Source organism: Amphiura filiformis, chromosome 7, assembly GCF_039555335.1.
Source record: "Amphiura filiformis chromosome 7, Afil_fr2py, whole genome shotgun sequence".
Classification (NCBI taxonomy): Eukaryota; Metazoa; Echinodermata; class Ophiuroidea; order Amphilepidida; family Amphiuridae; genus Amphiura; species Amphiura filiformis.
Genome location: NC_092634.1, coordinates 16,580,821 through 16,600,853, shown reverse-complemented (window position 1 = coordinate 16,600,853; position 20,033 = coordinate 16,580,821). Strand labels below are relative to the sequence as shown.

The window sequence follows — 20,033 nt, the reverse complement described above, 5'->3', positions numbered from 1 at the left end:
CCCTCACATCCATATTTGGACGTAAAACAGTCATTTTAAGAAAACGACAACTCCAATTTTTATGCAACTTTCATAAATGGAATTCTAGACATCAATTACATACAAATCAGCACCAACTTGAACATAATTAGGCATATAATAATGACTATTGTCAAAAATATTGATTTTCAGACCCCCTGTCCAAATACTTGTTTTGGCCGGCACCAACTCATTTTTTGGCCGATTTGGATGAAAATGGTGTCAAAATGCTCAGGAGATCATACTGCATCAAATAAGCCTGTTCCCTAAGAAATTTGAACATCAGGATTCCTTAACCCAACACTAGTTATAGAACCATAAAAGGAGGCTAAAATAATTGGTTTGGTAGAGTTCTTGGGGATGCACGTGACGTTACACCTCCGTATATAAAGTAATATTTCTTACTGTCCTTTGATCCTTCTTCTCCTTGAATCCTAAAGCACTTATGGCGCCTTGTAAATCCCTTGTTTATTTATCATTTTTCGGATATTTACAAGAATTTTAATCGAACTTTTCGCTCCAGATTTCGTAAATTACAGCATGAAAACTTACAGTTTACCATGTTATCATATTTGTTGATATACGTTTTGTGTAATATATTTCAGTAAGCATTCGTTTGGTTGGAGGCGGACATTTAGCAGAAGGCCGTGTTGAGGTGTTCCATAATAACAAATGGGGTACAGTATGTGGTGACTTATGGACGAATGAAGACGCTATGGTAGTATGCCGTCAACTTGGATTCCGTACTGAAGGGGCCAAAGCTTGTAGAGGTGCTTGGTTTGGGGACGGTATTGGAGATATCTTCCTTGATGATGTTTTATGTATTGGCAATGAGCGTGCCTTAGGTGAATGCCCGCATAGTGGATGGGGAAATCATGACTGCTATTATTATGAAGATGCTGGAGTTTCCTGTGGTAAGTAAATCATCAACATTTTGCTTCTTTAAAGCATAATACAAAAGAATTTATTCCAGTTAAGTTTCTAACTTAACACCATGGAACGAGTCTTTTGCTGCTAGGTAAATGTAATTCCCTTTCCCGATTCCTGATCAACAATATTAAAGAAAATCAGTATTATGACTTGACAAATGTTTCATAGCATTTTACATGCACTGACAAATGTTTTCGTAATATTATTTTTAATAGGGGCACAAAGGTACCATAAAAAATAATTAAATATTGGGTTATACAAAAGCATTTTAAAACGTTTTCAAATGTTACATCATATAATGCAACTAATTTTATTTAAATGTTGACAAAATATTTATTTACATTTCATATGACAACAATTTGGTGGTATTTTTGATATACAAAATACTCTTTGTATACCCAACACAGGGGCGGATCCAGGAGGGTAAACTACCGGGGGTGGGGCTAAAATATTGAGAAAAATGAGAATTGAATGGCCCAAAAATGTCCCCCTGGATCATACCGGGGACCGCGCCCCCTCCTCCCCCTCCTGGATCCGCCGGTGCAACATTTAATTGTTATTAACATGTTTTGTAATTTGTTATGTTTGGAAAAATGATTAAATTGAGTTTTAAAACATTCTCAAAACATACTTGTGTTTGTTGGGACTACCTATTACCTTCAACATGTGTTTTGTTTGTTTGATATTTCTAGAAATAAAGTTATAAATCTTATCAAACTTTTGAAGATAGAAATGTTTCTTTTATACTTTAGAACAAGATATTCGCCTCTTCGGGAGCCATTATTCTAACGAAGGTCGTGTCGAAATGTTTCACAATGGTGAATGGACCCCACTTTGTGATGCCTCGTGGGGTGATAAAGAAGCGGTGGTAATATGTAGGCAACTTGGATTCCCCATTGATGGTGCCAAAGCTGAGAGAGGGACAGGGTTTGGAATAGACCGAGAAACTACTAGTAGTTTACACAATGATATTTCGTGCAATGGCACTGAAAGCACGTTACAACAGTGTGCTCATGTAGGATGGAAAGAACACACCTGCAATCAAAGTCAACTGGCTGGAGTCATTTGTGGCAAGTAGTTCCTCTTAGGATTTTCTTGTTCGTATGTTGCCGGTTTTATTATTTTATTTATCTCCGTAATATGCTTATTACTAATATTAGCCCTTTTGGACTAGTTTTTCGACAGGCAGCTTAATAAAGTGACCTTGAGGTAGCTAAACCTAGCTCGCTCTCGCAACCCGAGTCTTTATTGGAGCCATATTTCTTGAACGTAAGGGACTGTGCAATAATTATGATTTCCAAACGGCATGCCATACAAATACTTGCCTGCCCGATTGTTTTCCCCTCTCGCCCTGGCAAAACATCTTGGCCTCCCCTCACCCCCCTTTGCATATGCCAAATTTTTGGGTTCCCAACTTTCCAAACTTAAGGGACTGTTCACAAACACTTGTAAGGGGGCCTGATGCAAAAAAATTTCATTGCAAAAATTTTTCGGGCCCCCCTTTACAGATCTAAAAAATTTCAGGGCCCCCTTTTTGACATGAAAATTATGGGTCAACCCCATAGAAAAGCATATAAACTCAATTTTCCCAGGAAAATTTGTGGTCATTTTTTTTCAGCCCCCCAGGAGGGTCAAAAATTTTCAGGGCCCCCTTTTTGCAACAGCATCCCTAACAAGTGTTTGTGAACGGTCCCTAAGGGCGAGTTTCTCGACTGGTGACTTAGCAGTTGGCTTGTCTAGTCTCAAGGCTAACCGGATTTTATATCGCATTTCTTCCGAGATTTTGAATGTTAAATAAAAGTAAAAAGGGTTTCTAGGGCTAAAGCTCACTGTGTTCAAATTTTAAATGAGCTGCTTATTCATCCGTTTCTCTGTAATCACTGGACCGAATCAAATGCAATTTGAACTGATATGTTGGGAATAGATTGGGCTTCATGATCCTTTTGATAAATATGTGATCGCTAAAAATTATTCGATATAGTTACTATTCCAGCGTTCATTCGAGTTAGTTCAGAACTTATTATATTATCAATTAGTATTTACAGGGTGTCCCAGAAAAAAATACCGAGTGAATAAAATTGAACGTAAGTCGAGAAGTAGACATCAGAATCTAACAATTTAAAATGTACCAGATATCCTATTTGATTGTGCATCACGTTTTATTTGATTCGGTTGACTGGTTGCGAAGAAATTAACGATTATATAATGCGCGCATCAATGCAGTTCATTCCAAGTTTGATCACAGGCGGTTTTTTCATACTCGCTCACCGCTTCCTAAAGTTTGTGTATCTCATTAAATTTAGTTCACATTATGTATTTTGTAATCCGACGGCGTTATGTTATTCATGCTTTCACTGAAGATGAATAACAGTTTGTCCGAGAAAACTTTGATTTCTGCAATTGGAAGCTTTCCAACTTTAATTCTTTAGGTTGTGCAAATATGTTGTATTTTAACTTTTCAAAGAACATTTGAGCCAAGAATGGCAATGATAAAGTGCTTACAGTTTACGTGTAATTTTTGATATCATGTAACATTAATGTTGAAACTTTAGATTTGCATTAGTTTGCATTACAATTTCTACGAAATATTCCAAAAACTGAAATGTGTGTGTGAAATATTTTAAGCCAGCTGGAATTCTTTTATGCAATAATTCTTTTATCAACGTTAACGAAAAAAGATATTTACAAGTACCGATCATCATCTTATATATATATACATGGAAGCTTTCATTTTCAATATCGTGCACTTTTTGGAATTTGAACAAAACCTGATTAAATGTTTTGCAAGAAACAGATTGTTTAAAAAGAACGAAAAGGGTTTCACATAATAAAACATGAAGCCCATTTACAGTTGACTATAGTGCGCATTGTGTTGAATGATCTTTCTTTCAAACTTTGAATGAAGTGAATTAACGCATGCGTTATGTAATCGCTCATTTCTTCGCAATCAGTCAACCGATTCCAGTAAAATGGACGAATAAGATGAGCTACTACACGCTGATGTTTAGATTTTTGGATCTTGATGTTTATTTCTCGACTTACGTCCAAATTCATTCGCTCGGTAATTTTTTCTGGGACACCCTGTATACTAGATAAGGCATTAATTTCATACAATGGAAGTAAGAACTACTAGTATTTGGTTAAAATATCCTAAGACGCAATAGAACAGAACAATTACAAAATATATAAATTTACGCATATCGTTCGTATCTCGTCATGATATTAATTAACAAAGATATCACTATTTGACAGGAATAAATGAAGACCTGAGCGCAAGAAATCCACTTGGCCACTCAACATGTATACGATCATGTGTCATATACTGGGGTACCCAAAAAGGTGGTTTTGTTACATTTTGATGTGCAGCTTGGACTTCAAAACAGTGTCGCTTGAGTATTCCTTCACTTAGAAGATTCAATTAGGTCTTAAATTGAGGGTAATTTATTCTATATTACTCATGTTTTTATCCTGTTTTAAAATAATTTTTAATTATTTTCTTTGGCATGAAATATGCCAAGGGTGGTTGAGGAGGAGGAGGATTAGGAGGAGGGATTCGTATCGTAAATTTGATCTAAAACCCCCATTAAAAATTTGAATATAGTAAAAAAAATGTGTAAATGAACTCCCAGACATCTAAACTAAGTAAATAAATACAGAAGGTCATTTAAAAGACTAATACTTGCTCAGAATGATTGTAAATGTGAAAAAAGAGGTGGGGTTGAATCCATAAAAAAAAAAAGGTGTCAAAATGCTCAGGAGGATGAACCACTTCAAATGAGACGTGTAGGTAAAATGTTTGAAACATTTCATTTTTTTACTATGTAACAGAAAGGTACCCCAGGTTGTGACACAGGACCATACACTAAAGTTGCGCATAGTTTCGTATAGTTTGGTAATGTTTTATTACATATTAAACATTATAAAACCCTAAGAAACTATACAGAACTTTAGTGTATACATGTTGAGGGGCCAAGTGGACTTACGGTCTTCTTGCGCTCAGGTCATCAAATGTTGTTTTACGGACAACATGATTTGGTTTAAGGGAAGGTTTTCACCAAAAAACTTTTTTCTTATTAAACATGCTAGACACTTCATATATGGTTTCAAGGACACTTCGGTTAAATAAAAGCAAAAAATACCTAATTTGCATATCTTGGATTTTTAGGTGTCGGATCTCAAAAGAGTCCAGGAACACAACAAAACATGTTAGAAACCTAATTCTTTTTTTTGTTAATGAAAGACAATAAGCAAACTTAAAAAAAATGTTGAATAAGCGAGACTGCGAGAGTGATCACTTGTAAGGAATTAGGCCTAATTTAACCCTTTACAATTTAAACCATTTATAATTTAAAATGCTGAGACAGGGCCAGAAAAAGCACTGTAAGCCTTGCCTAACAGGCTTGCGTAGACTACGGCTACATATAAGACTGATTTCGAGAAATATAATTTTTAGCGAAGTCTGGTGATAATCCTACAAGCCTGGCACACAAGGCCAATGAAGGCTCGAGGCTATGGTAGCCGTGCTTCGGGGAAATATGTTTTCAGTTAACCATGGTCTTACGACCTCGCGTTAGCCTTGAGGCTAAACAAGCCAACTGCTAAGCCACCCGTCGAGAAACTCGCCCTTAGACTTCAATACAAGAGGTAAATTGCTTTTTCATGAAAAATTGTTTATAAAAGTTGACGCTTTACAATTTTATATTTCAAGTTATATCACAATTATAATTTCAATTATATAATTATTCAAGCAAACGCCATTCGTTTGGTTGGAGGCAGACATCTAGCTGAGGGCCGGGTGGAGGTGTTCCATAATAACGAATGGGGTACAGTATGTGATGATTCATGGACGAATGAAGACGCTATGGTAGTATGCCGTCAACTTGGATATCCTACTGAAGGGGCCAAAGCTTATGAAAGTGCTTGGTTTGGAGAAGGTATTGTCGCTATTTTCCTTGACGATGTTTTCTGTATTGGCAATGAGAGTGCCTTAAGTAAATGTCCGCATCTTGGATGGGGAAATCATAAATGCATTCATTCTGAAGATGCTGGAGTGTCGTGTGGTAAGTAGAATTATCAACTCTTTCTTCTATAAAAGCTTATTAAGGATACGATACACAGTGTCGACGTCCTATACGATAAATATAAATTTAATACTCCGTTGGTGAGCGACGGGCGAGTGGTATTTCACCGAACGCAAGAAAAGGAGTTCTATCTGATTGGCTAGCAATCGATCGCTTAGGTCGCTTAGTAGTCAACTACAAACTCAAAACTGAGCAATGTATTCAATTCGATTGAAATCGATATTCTATTATTGACGTAGATAAAGAGAGTGATAGTGTGTCAATAATGCACATTGTGTTGCACCTGGATTTTACACGCATTCCTTTATATAATTATTTTCTCAAAGAGTTGAATATGGTCACAATTTTTACCCAGGATTTCAAATTTTTTACCGCAAAATTGCAGTTAAACATATCCACAGCAAAATACCGGTCCTCACTAATTAGTGTATTTAATTTCCAGTTAGTGTATTTAAGATAAAACCTGTGATTTTCCTGACAACAAATAAATTTTTCTTGCAATATAAATATCATATGGGATACTGATATGGTAGGCCGCAACCGCCACAACGTGGAGCTGCTACGCGTAGCTGACTTTTTGCTCCGTGGAGCCAAATTGACCAATCATGATCATGTTAGAATTTGTCAATACTCGGAGGTAAAACTGACCAATCAAGTACGACTTACTCATTACGTGAAGCGAATTTATTCATTAAGAATTTGCCAGACGAGCGTCACGTAGTTGCAAGATATCCTCGCTCACGAAAGTTATGATTCAAAAAGTAGTTTATGAAAAGTACGAACCGACTTATTATTAAGATGGACATGCACTCATAAGAAACTCATACAGTATTGTACATAACTATATAGCTAGGCAGAGTGGTGGTAAACCATGCACACAGTTCTGCGATCTGAAGTGTATCGCCGGGAGCTAATTTGTATAACTTGCGCGGTGTGGCCTGCGGAATTCGACCTTCAGCAAACTGCAAACCAGTTCGGATTTACTTTATATACTAGTAGTAGGCCATACATACTGTAGTTAAGGCTGGTTCAAAGTGAATATTCGAAGGCGAATATTCGGCTTCGAATACGTTTTGGGCGTCAAAATATATGCGGCTTCGAATATAAAACTATGAACCGGAGAAAGATATATTTCTACAATTCATAGCGTTGCCCGACTGTTAACAAGTATTGCCCGTTGACCAAGGTAAGCAAAATTTAGAGAATTTCTTTAACGAAGTTAATAAAATCATAATAGGTAAACTCCATTGAACTATTGTCATGATTTAATGTCTGTATAAATGGGTCAAATAGGAGCAGTGGCGTAACCAGTGGGGGCCGGGGTGCAAGCTTCCCCCCGGACACAAAAAAACCTGGAAGAAGAGTCCCCGGAAGATTCAAAAATTGGGAAGGGGGAAAGAGAGAAAAAGAGGGAAGAAAAAAGAGGGAAGAGAAAGGGGAAAGAAGAGAATAAATGGGAAGGGAGAAGAGAAAAAAGGGAAAAAAGAGGGAAGAGAAAGAGGAAAGAAGAAAAGAAAAAAGAGGGAAGAAAAGGGGGAAGGGAGAAGAGAAAAGGGGAAGGGACTCAAGGGAGAAGAGAAAAGGGAAAGAAAGAGAGAAGAAGATCTATAGGCCTACTACTTTCATTGTGAAATTTGTACTCTGAAACACTGATATTTTCTAATATGCCAAAAACCAGGAGCTTCATGGCGCTCAGCCCCCCCCCCCCCTGACCCCCGCCTGGGCTTTGCCCCTGGATCCCTGGACCCCACCGACTCCACCCGTTTAACGCTTCGTAGCAAGCGAGCGTTCTCTTGAATATAAATACTATAACTTTTGATCAGAAATTGGGCAATTTTTCAATCTTGCCCCCCCGGATGGTCAGGTCTGGTTACGCCCCTGACCTGAATAGGAGTCAAAAAGATTTGGTTTTCGGGACATTTACGACCTGCCTGTAACAGGCGCGGAGGTTGACCCATACCTTCTTGTAGGTTTCAACTGCAAAGCAAATCAAGAAATGAATGAGTAATAGATAAATAAATAAATTAAATAAATAAATAAATAAAAAATAAATAAATAAGTCAATAAATAAGTCAATAAAAAAAATAAATAAAAATAAATAAATAAATAAATATATATATATATATAAATATATATAAATAAATAAATAAATAAATAATTAAATAATTAAATAAATAAATTAATAAATAAATAAATATAAATAAATAAATAAATAAATAAATAAATAAATAAATAAATAAATAAATAAATAAATAAATAAATAAATAAATAAATATATAAATAAATAAATATATAAATATCATAAGATATGATTGAAGCGACGACAAATATGACAGCCCTCACAAGTGTTAAATATGAGACCACCCACGGTGACCCATCAAATATATATCTGTCGAGTTCAACAAAATTCAACTCCCACAAATATATTTCCGGTGAATACTTTTTTCATTGGCTGATATCCACTTGAGATCGGTATCATCAAAGTAGTATTGCTCTCATTTCATGATTCATTGAGCAATCAATTTTGGCATTTGACCGAAATACGCGTCAAAAGATAAAAAGTCTCGTTCCGAACTTGTGTAGGCCTACATTGCTAGGGCCTAAGTGTGTTTTAATGCCTGATTCACAAATTATAGAAATAAACAAGAATTTATTTTAAAAGAACACGCAATGATAGGGTACCAACGCTCGTGGTTTTGGTTGTTCTGCATAGTTTATGAAGAGATTCATTGCAAAGCGCTATATATCCATTCCTACATATTACTTATTTTGCCCTCTTTATTATTAATTATAATTATGAATTTGACTGATAACAACGCATTACATCTTTATTCGGCCCAAAATAACAAAAATGGGTGAACTTCCATGGCAAACGTATTTTTATATCAATAACCAATGATTTACCACCCCGGACCCTCACACGTCATCTGCCAGGGGCAGATGCATATGGGGACCTAGAACTGGGGCCAAACATTATTTATGTAAAACCGGTGTGGAGGCATAAATCTGAATTTGGAGTTAGACTTTTTTTCTGCATCAGTCGATTTAAATAGAGCTACGTTAATATGGAAACATTCACTTGTACATTTAGGTTATGTTTGTAAGCCTAATTATTTGCATAAAACATTTACTAATCATTACTAACCGCACTAATAAGGGGGCACACCACTAAATCAATGCGCAGTAGGTCTATTTATTGTGGGACATTGGAGCACATCAGACATGTCGAATAGGATTCTGAATACGAAGAATGTCCTTCTGATATCAAATAATTTTGATTTTTGAAATTCGCAATGAAATACACATTTTATGGCAAATGATTAAAAATTGATATTTTTGATATTTAACAGTACTCAAATGAAACTTAATAAATCTGATGATTTATACTTATAGGCTAGTGTATGTAGGTGGGATGAAAAGCCGACAATCAATTGACAATTTTGACCTTTCGTATTGAAGATATGGATTTTTTTTCCCCAAAACACCAAAAAAATTAGGTCTTTTTGGGAAAAAAAATCCATATCTTCAATATGAAAGGGCAAAATTTTCAATTGATCGCCGGCTTTTCCTCCCAGCTACATACACTTTAAGAAAATATCATTAGATTTATAATATTTACTTCGAGGACTGTTATATATCAATATGTGAAAAATATCACATTCTAATAATTTGTCATAAAATTTGTATTATATATCGTGAATTTCAAAAAATGAAAATTATTTGATATCAGAAAGACATTCTTCGTATTCATAATGTAATTCGATATGTCTGATGTGCTCATGTCCCACAAAAATACTGTCGAAACGCTCAAAACGCTCATTCCAGATCCTTTAATTTTCATTGGGGATTTTTGAAATCATCGTTCGTCGAACGATATTCAGGTGACCTCGAGCCTTTCATATAAATCAATAGTATCTCGCTATCAGTTGCGCGATATTTAATCCGATTCAACTCATATTTTATTCGTTGCCGTATATATTTTGACGTCACAAAAAGTATTCGAAGCCGAATATTCGTCTTCGAATATGCACTATGAACCGACCCTTACTGTCCGTTTTCCTATACACAATACTCAGTGCGCTCACCATTGACGCGTGACCTCTACAAATAGTGTATGTTAGAAGTATAGACCATTGCCTAGTTGACGTCACTGTGTAAAAAATAACCGGCCAATATTTAAAGTATTCTCTGAAATTCTAGAAAATATAGTTTTGTAACATGTCCTAAATTTTTAGCTAATTTAGGTGTTTGGAAATATTGGTACTTTTGTGTTTTAGGAAGGATATGTAAACGACAGATAACACCAAAAAATATGAAGAAATTATTTCTAAACCGTGTTAAGTCATTAAGCTTCTCATTTTCAAGAACGCTGATTAACAATAAGCAGACTATTGTCTCATTTCGTAAACAAAAGCCCACAGTATTGTTACCTTGCGTTCGCTTTATAATCGTTCACATACATACATACATACATACATACATACACAATTCTTTTATAAAGCGCCGTTTCATCTAGATCACAGCGCATAAACAAATTCAAAGCATAAACACAATATAACAAACAAAGTGAGCAATAAAAACAGTCAACTTTTTGGGAAAAGATATGACTTCAGTAATTTCTTGAAGACTGGCAATGAGTTTGCAGTACGGATGGTGATGGGTAAATTGTTCCACAGTCCAGGAGCAGCCAGAGAAAAAGCTTTATTTGCGGCAGAGTGGAGAGACTTGGCATTTAATTTATGTACAGTAAGCCGAGTTGTATCTGAAGCAGAGCGAAGTCCGGTACGTGATTGATGGTAAGGTGTGAAACAAGAAGCTAAATAACCTGGAGCATGTCCATTTAAGCATTTAAACACATATAGCAGTACTTCCCAACTCACCCAACTGAAACTATAATACCAGCTCATTGCTCATTGCACAGGTAAAACAGACACAAGTGCAGTGTGTATTTAACCAGAGAAGATCTGATGTAACATAGTTGAGCTGTTTTCATTGAGTGTTATCTTGGTTTAATAGCTTTTAATGGGGTTTAAGTCCTTCAAAGGTCGTGGTGAATTCTACTGTAGACATGACTGCATCATGATTATTTTAAAGTCAACAACAATATGATCACCGTGATAGTATGACAGTATCAGTACCGTGGGTGTCAGTGATCCTGGCCTGACACAGTAGACAAACAAACAAACAAAGAAACACGCCACACACATTACACATGCATGCAAGGTAACATTGACTATACACTAATCAAACAATGGTATTGATCCTGTACAACTGGTCGTGGTTTATTTACAATCGATTCATTTAAAATCCCCATAGTAAACATTAATTTTGGCAAGAGTTTTCTCTCTCTGGAACGAGGATGCATCCACTGGCTCCGCGTAATGAAAAGATCTAACATGATTGGTCAATTTAGCTCCGCGAAGCGAAAAGTAAGCTACGCGTAGCAGCTCCACGTTGTGGCGGTTACGGCCAGCCATATACTGATCATGCGAAAATCGTAAAAACATAGAATAGAAACAGTGTGGCAGGCTCTCAAAATCTCAAATTGTATGCTTAGCCTGAGTCGCTCGGCCTATCTCGAACAAAATCACCATGCGTAGCTGTTGAAAACGTGAGGATTGAGCGTACTATCACGGCAATTTTTGACACGAAGATATAGGGACGATGACGGTGTGCGATACATGATTTACCGACAAGTGACTTATTTCGGAATGCGATCATGAATTTTGAAGAAAAAAAAAGTTTCCACAGGCTTCGTTAGGATTTGAACCAGCTATTTGAAATTTCCTTCGATTACGCGTCTAGCGCTTTACCGTTCGGCCACGGTGGCAGTTGTGTGGAGGAGTGTAATGATAAATGATAAATCTCATAATGCCATCTTTACATTACAAAGTGATCCTGGAGAAAACCAAGAGTTATATATTACAATAGAGTTGTGAGCATCACTGCCTTTGGTGAATAGGCCTATTATTAGAATATTTGAATCTCGCGCGTACTCGGAGGTAAAACTGACCAATCAAGTACGACTTACTCATTACGTGAAGCGAATTTATTCATTAAGAATTTGCCAGACGAGCGTCACGTAGTTGCAAGATATCCTCGCTCACGAAAGTTATGATTCAAAAAGTAGTTTATGAAAAGTACGAACCGACTTATTATTAAGATGGACATGCACTCATAAGAAACTCATACAGTATTGTACATAACTATATAGCTAGGCAGAGTGGTGGTAAACCATGCACACAGTTCTGCGATCTGAAGTGTATCGCCGGGAGCTAATTTGTATAACTTGCGCGGTGTGGCCTGCGGAATTCGACCTTCAGCAAACTGCAAACCAGTTCGGATTTACTTTATATACTAGTAGTAGGCCATACATACTGTAGTTACTGTCCGTTTTCCTATACACAATACTCAGTGCGCTCACCATTGACGCGTGACCTCTACAAATAGTGTATGTTAGAAGTATAGACCATTGCCTAGTTGACGTCACTGTGTAAAAAATAACCGGCCAATATTTAAAGTATTCTCTGAAATTCTAGAAAATATAGTTTTGTAACATGTCCTAAATTTTTAGCTAATTTAGGTGTTTGGAAATATTGGTACTTTTGTGTTTTAGGAAGGATATGTAAACGACAGATAACACCAAAAAATATGAAGAAATTATTTCTAAACCGTGTTAAGTCATTAAGCTTCTCATTTTCAAGAACGCTGATTAACAATAAGCAGACTATTGTCTCATTTCGTAAACAAAAGCCCACAGTATTGTTACCTTGCGTTCGCTTTATAATCGTTCACCCAACTGAAACTATAATACCAGCTCATTGCTCATTGCACAGGTAAAACAGACACAAGTGCAGTGTGTATTTAACCAGAGAAGATCTGATGTAACATAGTTGAGCTGTTTTCATTGAGTGTTATCTTGGTTTAATAGCTTTTAATGGGGTTTAAGTCCTTCAAAGGTCGTGGTGAATTCTACTGTAGACATGACTGCATCATGATTATTTTAAAGTCAACAACAATATGATCACCGTGATAGTATGACAGTATCAGTACCGTGGGTGTCAGTGATCCTGGCCTGACACAGTAGACAAACAAACAAACAAAGAAACACGCCACACACATTACACATGCATGCAAGGTAACATTGACTATACACTAATCAAACAATGGTATTGATCCTGTACAACTGGTCGTGGTTTATTTACAATCGATTCATTTAAAATCCCCATAGTAAACATTAATTTTGGCAAGAGTTTTCTCTCTGGAACGAGGATGCATCCACTGGCTCCGCGTAATGAAAAGATCTAACATGATTGGTCAATTTAGCTCCGCGAAGCGAAAAGTAAGCTACGCGTAGCAGCTCCACGTTGTGGCGGTTACGGCCAGCCATATACTGATCATGCGAAAATCGTAAAAACATAGAATAGAAACAGTGTGGCAGGCTCTCAAAATCTCAAATTGTATGCTTAGCCTGAGTCGCTCGGCCTATCTCGAACAAAATCACCATGCGTAGCTGTTGAAAAACGTGAGGATTCATCGTACTATCACGGCAATTTTTGACACGAAGATATAGGGACGATGACGGTGTGCGATACATGATTTACCGACAAGTGACTTATTTCGGAATGCGATCATGAATTTTGAAGAAAAAAAAAGTTTCCACAGGCTTCGTTAGGATTTGAACCAGCTATTTGAAATTTCCTTCGATTACGCGTCTAGCGCTTTACCGTTCGGCCACGGTGGCAGTTGTGTGGAGGAGTGTAATGATAAATGATAAATCTCATAATGCCATCTTTACATTACAAAGTGATCCTGGAGAAAACCAAGAGTTATATATTACAATAGAGTTGTGAGCATCACTGCCTTTGGTGAATAGGCCTATTATTAGAATATTTGAATCTCGCGCGTATTGGTAAATACAACAGGAAATGAGATAAAAATGAAAAAATGAACAAAATCCATGTTCTACCCCTCCCCCCGCAAGTTTTGAGCATTCTAGAAAATAGATTCTGGTCAGGGAATTTCTGTGGACAAATATCTGCGTTTTATTAGTAGGCCTATAATATTCATGTGGCAAAACACCCCCCCCCCCTCTGGCTTTAAGTAGAAATGTTGAAAATTAGTACATTTGTTTAATTTTATGCGTTAAGATAAGTTTCTTTGATGCTATCATTAGGAAATCACATTGGAAAAAGCCAAAGAGTTAAAGTCATTCACCCGCCCTGCCCCCCCCCATGAAATTTGCTTTTAAAAAAATAGAAAATCACACCAGAACAGAAAAATTAAAATCTTGTCAGACACTGTCTGATTTCGTATCAAGTCACATGGAGGCAAATCACTTCCAACGGACCGGAAGTGCAGTGTCACTATAGGTCTCTAAAACCCTAAAAATGAGCATAATATGCTTGCATTTCCAGACAAATATTTGTATTACATCATTTTAGGGTAATATATAAAAGTTGAACAATCCTAAGGCAGTCGGACATGATATATCGTGCATGAACTTGGCGCATTGTTTTCAAGAAATGTTATTTTATACGCCTCGCGGCGGCGTCTTGTTCCATACACCCCCCCCCCCACTTTAAAAAAGGGGGACCTTAAATTGCCTTTGTTTTGTATTTTGTTTGCTTAAATATGGATTTAGTTTGATTTCTGTTGTTAATCATGCAAATTAAACACAAATGAGAGATATAAATTAGTTTTATAAACAATTTCGACTTCTTGTTCATTAAGTTCGTCTTTTTACCTCAAATATACATCTTGCTTACGTGGCGCAATCGGTTAGCGCGCTGTACCGTAATTTTTATATCACGCGTATATTGCATGCGTCTAGGTTCGAACCCCACCCAAGCCTTCTCTCAGGAATTTTTTTTTCTTCTTCTTCTTTTCTACATTTTCCCAGTTGTGTTTTTGAATCATATTGAACTGGTCAAAAACCCGTATTTCATACAAAATTTTTTTCTCTCTTGATTTAATTGGAGAATACTGCCAACTGATTCCTAGGGGGGGGGGTTAGATTATGCAATTATGGAAACTATATGCATGCTAGATAAGGCTGGTTTAGCTGAGTGCCATTAGATCTCTACCCACGAACTTCTACTGGAAATGACAATAACTTTATGTCCTCTTAAGCTTCAGCGACGAAGCGTTATACGACCCCCCCCCCTTGAAAATTTCCTTGAAAACATTGATTCGGACTCTGAACAAAAACGTTATAAAATAGATCTTTTGGTGTTAAGTTCGGATCTTTTCTCGCTTGGGTGGGATCGAGTACATGGGACTCCACCCCCCCCCTCCCCCACCATTCAATAACCACCACCAATTTTTTTTTTTTTTTTTTTGCTGAATAGGCCTATACTTACTTTAACGTTTACAACTGAGTCTTTTGGTGACATTCTTTTGCCGAATTTGTCTGATAATATCTCCTATTGAACATGCTTGGTGTTCAAAGCAAATAAGCTAATCTATGTCTTTATGCTGCGAGAACTAGTGGCTAGGTGCTCGCTCATTAGATATAATTAATTCGAGGTGTTTTCCAATATGCCTTTCTAATGAGCCTTTTGTTTACTAAAAAAAGACGCGTTTTGTAAAGATAGATTAGCCGTTTTATGCATAAAGAGCACGAACGTTTGGGAAAGGTTTCAAACAAATAATAAAGACACTGTGATGAAATTGCGTAAGTCGGGAAATATCTGCGTCGCAATGTTTTGTTTTGGTTTTAGGAATTTGACCTTAAAATTTACGACTTCATGACATTATCATTCGAAATCAACAAAAGATATTTCAACAGTATATGGCATCATTCTTTCTCTTGAATGTTTTATACATGTATGTAAAATAGCTTCAACAATGGTTCGCTGCATAATGGTAAAAACAGCCTTGACCTAAAAAAGGGCGAGAGGTACCATATTTACAGATTCAGGCTAAATTTAAAATTGATATAAAACGTTTGTTTTTTGATCGATTACAAAAATTAATTTTTGTCATATAAAGCAATTGTGTCTGGCGTGAATTACACTACAGTTTTTATTCTTAGGGCTCTTTGACTTCTTCAAATGATTTTTTTAATGATAGAGTGAATCCCCTGGCCCTCTATAATTACGCACAAAAGATCGAGTCCCCTTAAGGCATGTCGGAACCATATCATGCCATATTTTTCCAGATTTTACTTGAATAATACAGTTTATTTTATAGATCTTATAGGAAACGGGAAGCCACTGAACACATTACCATATATATATTGCAGTTATTGCGTTAATATGAAAATAATACACCGAAGGTTTTCGCTATTTCCCAGGAAAAATCATGCAAAAAACCCCACTACAATGAGCCTTAGGATCTCATGAATTATCTCAATACTTTGAGCACAAACACCGGAAGCTCAGGCACCGCTCCGAATTTTAACTGAACTGAAAAGTACACTACAAAATAACTTATTTCAGTTCAGTTTCTAACTTAGGCTCATGAAACGAGTGTTGCTGCTAGGTAAAAGACCAATTTAAGAGGGGGGGGGTTGCAGGGGGTTGCAGGGACAATACGATATTATAGGTGAGAATGTGGAATTTAAGGGGGTTCGAAACGATGTTTCTGGAAAACAGAAAGTAAATTTAGAACCATTTGAATAGATTGAATAAGTTAAGCTAAATACACTGAGCAAAATAGTTTTTGTTTGAAGGAAATCGGACATACGGTTGTCAAAATATACATGTTTTTAGTTTCTTTGTATTCTATTGTTTTTGCCAATATATTGATGAAGTTAATGAGGAAAATGGGCAAAATGTGCTCATGAATATTCATGTTTGCCAATATTATACCAATATCTTATGAATAAACCTTCATACTACTTTTATTTTTATATGATTTTGACATGAAACTTTGCCAATTTGTTTCTATGGCCTAAAACATTAACATGAGATTTTCCCGCACATCTAATTAACATATTTGTATAATTAATTCGCATTATACTTAAGGCTAATTAATTATGCAAATATGCAAATTAGATGAGCGGGAAAATCGCATGTTAAAGGTTTAGGTCATAGAGACACATTGGCAAAGTGTCAGGTCAAAATTCGTAAAGGTAAAAGTAGTATGAAGGTTTATTCATAAAATATTGGCAAAATATTGGCCAAAATTAATATTAATGAGCACATTTTGCCAATTTTCCTCATTATCTTCATCAATATATTGGCAAAAACAATAGAAAACAAAGAATCTTTCAACAGCAATATCTCAAAAACCGTTTGTCCGATTTGGCTCAAATTTTAGAATTAAGATTATTTTGCATATCTCTCTGCAACAAGTCTATTTTAATCTCAACCAGAGCAACTTGATTTTGCCTTTCGTACCACCTTAACACTAACATGACTAGTATGACTTCTCTTCCATTTTGAGTTGACATATATGGGTTGAAAAATGCATGAAAACTGAGTGAAAACTGTCATTTGTTTTTCTGAGCTCAGGATTTGTTTATGGAAATAAACCTAGGAAAAATAATTGTTTTAAAATTCTTTAGAACAAGATATTCGCCTCTTCGGAGGCCATTCTTACAACGAAGGTCGTGTCGAAATGTTTCACAATGGTGGATGGACCTCACTTTGTGATGCCTCGTGGGGTGATAAAGAAAGTGTGGTAGTATGTCGGCAACTTGGATTCCCCATTAATGGTGCCAAAGCTCAGACAGGAGCAAGGTTTGGACATGACCGGGAAAATAGTTTACGCAATGATGTTTCGTGCAATGGCACTGAAAGCACGTTACAGCAGTGTGCTCATGTAGGATGGAAAGAACACAACTGCAATCAAAGTCAACTGGCTGGAGTCATTTGTGGCAAGTATAGTAGTTCCTTTGATTAATTTCTTGTTCGTATGTATAAGAGAAATAGAAAAAAGGAGAAAAGGAAAAAGAAGATGACGATGATGATAATGATGATGAAGGGAGAAGGGATTAGGGAAGAACAAGGAGCAGAATGAAAAGGAGACGTAGCAGAAGAAAGAATTCGGATGGAGAAAGTACAGATAATATCAATGGCACGGCAAGTGACCTTTCAATATACAAATTCATGTAATATTTTTATTATTGTCCTGTAGCCCCTGATGTTCGCCTCGTTGGTGGTAATTATTCAAACGAAGGTCGTGTAGAGGTGTTTTACAATAATGAATGGGGTACAGTGTGTGGCTATGGATGGAATGATAATGACGCTGCTGTAGTATGTCGTCAACTTGGATTTCCTTATGAAGGCGCCAAAGCTTATGGAGATGCTTGGTTTGGAGAGGGAAATGGATCTATTCATATCGAATATGCTAGGTGCAATTATGATAACATGATGTTAAGTGAATGCTCACATCGGGGATGGGGAAGGTATTCCTGCAATCACGAAAACGACGCCGGAGTGTCATGTGGTAAGTGATAGGTTGACTCGAAAATGATTATGTTATGCAGACTATCCGTCGTTTTATCTTTTCAGTTTCTGTTTCCGTATCCGTATCCGATTTTGTAAGTCATTGCTATTCTGAAGTGGTAGTCTCCCAGGTGTGACCAATCATTTATTCAAGCCTTTTGTTAGTTACTGAAAATTTGAAGCTCGTGAATTTCAGTTTTCGTTTTGGTAAGTTATATTGACTTTTGACATAAAACCTTGAGATGTGCGGTTGGGTGCTAGACAAAAGAAGAGTCTAAATTTTACCGTCCTAAATTCGCGGTAAATTGTACGGCTTCAATTGACTTGTGTTTGGTGTGTATATATGCACTTACGCCTAGACGTAAGTGGCTCGTAAAAATAGTCTTGCATTGAAATGTATACTAACCATGTTGCCAAGTTATAAGCAAAAGTCTTTCATATTGGCGATGAAACGAGCGTCTGAAATAGTCAAATATCTCCCAATGAGGCGCATACAAGTGGTAATTTGGTAATCATGTTTTATATTGAAATGCAATACAAAATAATTGCAGTGGAGCGAAGATAATGTATTCTATTCATTCGTACCAATGGCAAGCTACTCTGATAATTGGTTGGGACTATATGCAAGACTCGGGTTTATTTTAAATGTTCATTTCTGCAGAGCTTATTTTCAGTCATGGATCATACTGATAAATTTCGCAAGGGAGTGGGAGGGAGGGAGGGGATACTTGAGACTGAACAAGTGAGAGTGGGAGGGGGTGAGGAAGAATGAGAGGAGAGGGAGAGACGGAAAAAGAAGAACTCGAGAGGAGAGAGAAGGGACCGGGGAGAGAGTGGGGAGACTGATCATTCGGAGTGAGGGGGAGGATGAAGCAAAACAAGGAAAGAGAAGAACTCGAGAGGAGAGAGAAGGGGCCGAGGAGAGAGTGGTGAGACTGATCATTCGGAGTGAGGGGGGAGGATGAAGCAAAACAAGGAGATAGACATTGATACGAGGGAAGGGCGACACTGCGGCCTTGCACAGGTGCATTGGGGTGCGATATGCTAATAAGCGGACCTTTCGTGATTTTCAACGTTTTTACAGAAAAAGATAGACATTTTCATTCGGATTGGCATTTTGTCATTATCATGATAATAATAATGTGAATCAATTTTTAAATTGATTAAAACAGTGTCAAACACGAAAGGGCGCTAGACCATTAAAACACCGGTCAGACACCGGTCGCGGTGGTCCATAATCTTTTATCTCCAGCCTTTTAATATTGACACAGGCAATCACGTCGATTGAAAAAAGCTGATTGGTACTTCAGAGTTAACAATGAAATCAAATTACAGTAAACTTACTGAATCCCTTGCGTTTTCGTATCTGAACAATAGACTTACGGAAACTGAAAAGATAAAAAGACCCTAAGTAATGACAATACCATAAACACTTCGTTAAACGGTATTCCCGGTTTATTTTTTTAATTTGTATTCTCTAAACTGGTCCTTTCTCCGTGTAATATAATTATACGAAATATTCAAATGATACATATAATCATATAAGGTCTTTTAATACGTGACAGATCGAAGAGGAAAATAAGAACTCTTTGGGTGACAGCGATACTAA

The 20,033-nt window shown here is 36.7% G+C and overlaps 1 protein-coding gene across 1 annotated transcript in view; it reads left to right on the top strand.

The window, feature by feature from the left end:
* Positions 1-20,033, top strand: part of LOC140157676 (uncharacterized) — a 296,536-nt gene that overhangs the window by 2,942 nt on the left and 273,561 nt on the right. The window contains exons 2-7 of the mRNA XM_072180916.1: positions 624-932; positions 1,701-2,022; positions 5,114-5,153; positions 5,657-6,008; positions 17,542-17,853; positions 18,114-18,425. Of these exons, the coding sequence (XP_072037017.1) occupies positions 624-932; positions 1,701-2,022; positions 5,114-5,153; positions 5,657-6,008; positions 17,542-17,853; positions 18,114-18,425 (1,647 nt within the window). The remainder of the gene's footprint in view (positions 1-623; positions 933-1,700; positions 2,023-5,113; positions 5,154-5,656; positions 6,009-17,541; positions 17,854-18,113; positions 18,426-20,033) is intronic.